This window comes from Arabidopsis lyrata (assembly GCF_000004255.2).
Source record: "Arabidopsis lyrata subsp. lyrata unplaced genomic scaffold ARALYscaffold_92, whole genome shotgun sequence".
NCBI classification, from domain to species: Eukaryota; Viridiplantae; Streptophyta; class Magnoliopsida; order Brassicales; family Brassicaceae; genus Arabidopsis; species Arabidopsis lyrata.
The window spans coordinates 8,983-12,095 of NW_003302483.1; the positions used below are offsets into that span (position 1 = coordinate 8,983).

The window sequence follows — 3,113 nt, forward strand, 5'->3', positions numbered from 1 at the left end:
ATTGAGGATCCGGAGAGTTACATTTTCTCGCCGGATATGTTAAACGACGTCGTTGTTGCTGGGTTTGTTCTGTTTTTCCCGAATTACTCGAGTTTTTTGTCGAAGCCTGGGTTTTACATTGAGGATATATTTGTGAGAGAGCCTTATAGGAGGAAAGGGTTTGGTAGTATGTTGTTGACTGCTGTGGCGAAACAAGCGGTGAAGATGGGTTATGGAAGAGTGGAATGGGTTGTTCTTGATTGGAATGTGAATGCTATCAAGTTTTATGAGCAGATGGGTGCTCAGATTTTGCAGGAGTGGAGAGTTTGTAGACTTACTGGTGATGCTCTTGAAGCTTTTGATCAGGTAAACATCTAGAGATTGATGAGTTGGTGGCTGAGAGTTATCGAATCGATTCACTTCCTCTTGCTCTAAGCTTTAAAGTTTGTGTTTTTTTTATGATGATGATGAATTCGCTATGCTTACTTACTGGATTCTGAATGAGAACAAACCCTTTTGTTGAATGTATGAAATGTTTCAAGGTTTTAAAGTAGAGTTGTGTAATTGTGATTCCTCGCCGTGTTTGCTTTACTGTAGTATCTGGTGTAGAATTGGAGGTTTGTCATTAGTGATCCTAGAATACGTATAGTGGAAACAGATAATTGTTCAGTGTGTTTCTGCTTTTGGGGTAAAAAATACATCAAATGTTGTTAGTTTGGCCAATTTGGTATATGCGTTAGGATGGTCCATAAGTTGCTTGTGAGTTGTGAGGCACAAGTCTTTAAGATGGTTGCAACTTTATAGGACAATCCTTATTTCAGTTTCTCTAGAGGAGAGAAACAACTAAGATTTATCAGTCCCTCTGTCTTGGGTAGAGAATAAGAAACAGAAGACTTAGAAATAATAGTGATAATCAAAGTTAGCATTTGTCCTACTGCTTTAAAAGAACCTCTTTGATTGAGATTAATTACTTACAACTTCAAAGATTGTGAAACGTAAATGGAAGAAGAATTTCAGAACAATACCGAGAAATCAAACAAAGCAAGTGAAACAAATCGGAGTAGAACGAGCCTTTTTTGCAATGATACTACTCAACACAAGAAGTAAATAATCTCATGTCATTGATTGGTAAAAGTGTGCAGTTCGGCTTAGACATGAACCTGGACATAAAACTAAACAGATACATTCTAATAATATCACTATAGGTTAGATTTACACTCAAAAGCATATCCATTTATTTATTGTCAAAGAAAAGCATATCCATTTATTAACAATTAAAACTATTAAAAACACTAGCTAAAGAATAAAAGTAGTAACTAAAATTGATAGTTTTGCTCTAACGACAATAAATATCAAAGTAGTACGTGTGATGGACAATTATTTCCACTCATTTTCTTGTATTTTTCTTTGGAACCAAAAATTTTGGTCCAAAATGTCTTTTTCCTTGATATAACGACATGTGCTTCACGTTTCTTCATCACACATGTCTTTTTACCGACTTAAAAAAAAATTGTGATGGTGTTATCGAAATTCATCAATTTATTCCTAAATTAAATTGGTAAATATACCAAGTGGAACGAAGATTGGAATGTAAACGGTATAGATCATGACCGTCTAGGCTACATTTATTCCTAATCTTCTCTAATGATTTGTACGTTGTATAGAATGAGAGCTTAAAATTATTAAGAATGATGTTTAAAAGACTGAAAATCGCTAGCAAAGTCTTGAGAGAGATGATCAGTGACCTATACGATGAGATAAGAGAGAGATGCGTTATCCAAAATTGAGGGACGGCTAATTAAACATTACACTGATACGTTGAGTTGATATGGTGATAATGCGGAGTCTCTTTGATTTCTCAACCTGAACGAAAAAAAGAAAAGTAAAAGAGTGACCTAATTTACGTGTAAAACATGACGTTTTTCAAGAAGACGGATCGATTTAAAAGTCAAAAAAGGATGAGATAGCGTTTTAGTTAATCATATGTGGCATATTAAGATTGGCTTGTAAAATAATTTCTAATCCGAACTTGATAGCCTTAGAAAGATGTAACATCCACTTCTTTTCTTTATATATATGGATTCTCGAAAAAACTAATTTCCACATCACAGTCTTCAAAGACAAGTAACAAAAAAATGGCGCCTCCAACCGCAGCACCAGAGCCAAACACCGTGCCAGAGACTTCACCGACTGGCCACCCTATGTTTTCCCGGATCCGCCTGGCGACGCCGACTGATGTCCCTTTCATTCACAAGCTAATCCACCAGATGGCGGTTTTTGAGCGCCTCACGCATCTATTTGTCGCCACCGAGTCTGGTCTTGCCTCCACTCTCTTCAACTCCCGTCCATTCCAAGCCGTCACCGTCTTTCTCTTGGAGATCTCCCCTTCTCCATTTTCCACCAATGACGTTTCGTCCCCTGAATTCACCCCCTTTCTTGAGACGCATAAGGTTGATCTCCCTATCGAGGATCCGGACAAAGACAAGTTCTTGCCGGATAAGCTCAACGACGTGGTGGTGGCTGGATTCGTTCTGTTCTTCCCGAACTGTTGGAATTGTATCCTTGATTGAACCTGCAAAAGAGAAAAGAAGAATCCATGAGAAGAAGATGAAGAACAGAGGAAGAAGCATCGGAAGAAGAAGACGATGTCGGAGAAGATGTTGTCGTGAAAGAAGATGTCAACGACAAAGAGGAAAGTCAACACAACAAGAGACAAGTTGGGCTTGTGTTGTTTTGTAAGAATAAGTGATTGGGCTAAATGTCTTGTTAGGCCCAAATGAGTAAGTGTGTTGTGTTAGTCAAAGACTAGCTTAGTAGAGTTGTCAAGTGTAGTGGTTAAGAGTTGTTGTTGTGTAAGGTTTAGTAGTTTAACCTTGCTTGTGTAAGAGAGTCTAGAACTAGGAGTAAGGTCCAAGTGCAAGTGTGTGTATGTGTATGTAGTAAGTAGAAGTAGAAGTAAAGTAGTATAAGTATGCTTGTATGTGTGATGTAACAAAAGTATCCTTGTGATCCATTAATACAATGTAGACAATTAAAGAGTAATGGTTTTTGTTCTTTCTCTCTAAAGACAATGAAACCGTAAATGAGTGTGAGAAATAGAGAGAATGTGAGAATGTCAACACGAACTACCCAAG

At 37.5% G+C, this 3,113-nt stretch overlaps 2 protein-coding genes across 2 annotated transcripts in view; both read left to right on the top strand.

Annotated features, from left to right (window-relative positions):
* LOC9298981 (probable acetyltransferase NATA1-like) overlaps window positions 1–543 on the top strand; it is a 1,260-nt gene extending 717 nt beyond the window's left edge. Inside the window, exon 2 of the mRNA XM_021018044.1 lies at window positions 7–543. Within this exon, the coding sequence (XP_020873703.1) occupies window positions 7–357 (351 nt within the window). The 3' untranslated portion in view covers window positions 358–543. The remainder of the gene's footprint in view (window positions 1–6) is intronic.
* Window positions 544–1,980: 1,437 nt separating this feature from the next.
* On the top strand, window positions 1,981–3,021 carry LOC9298982 (L-ornithine N5-acetyltransferase NATA1). Its single transcript, XM_002862861.2, has one exon. It carries the CDS (start codon window positions 2,115–2,117, stop codon window positions 2,547–2,549), a length of 435 nt encoding a protein of 144 aa, XP_002862907.1. The 5' UTR covers window positions 1,981–2,114; the 3' UTR covers window positions 2,550–3,021.
* Window positions 3,022–3,113: the final 92 nt, after the last annotated feature.

Bases quoted from the DNA above. Each gene is read 5' to 3' on its own strand.
- LOC9298982 (XM_002862861.2), top strand. From the start codon at position 2,115: ATGGCGCCTCCAACCGCAGCACCAGAGCCAAACACCGTGCCAGAGACT.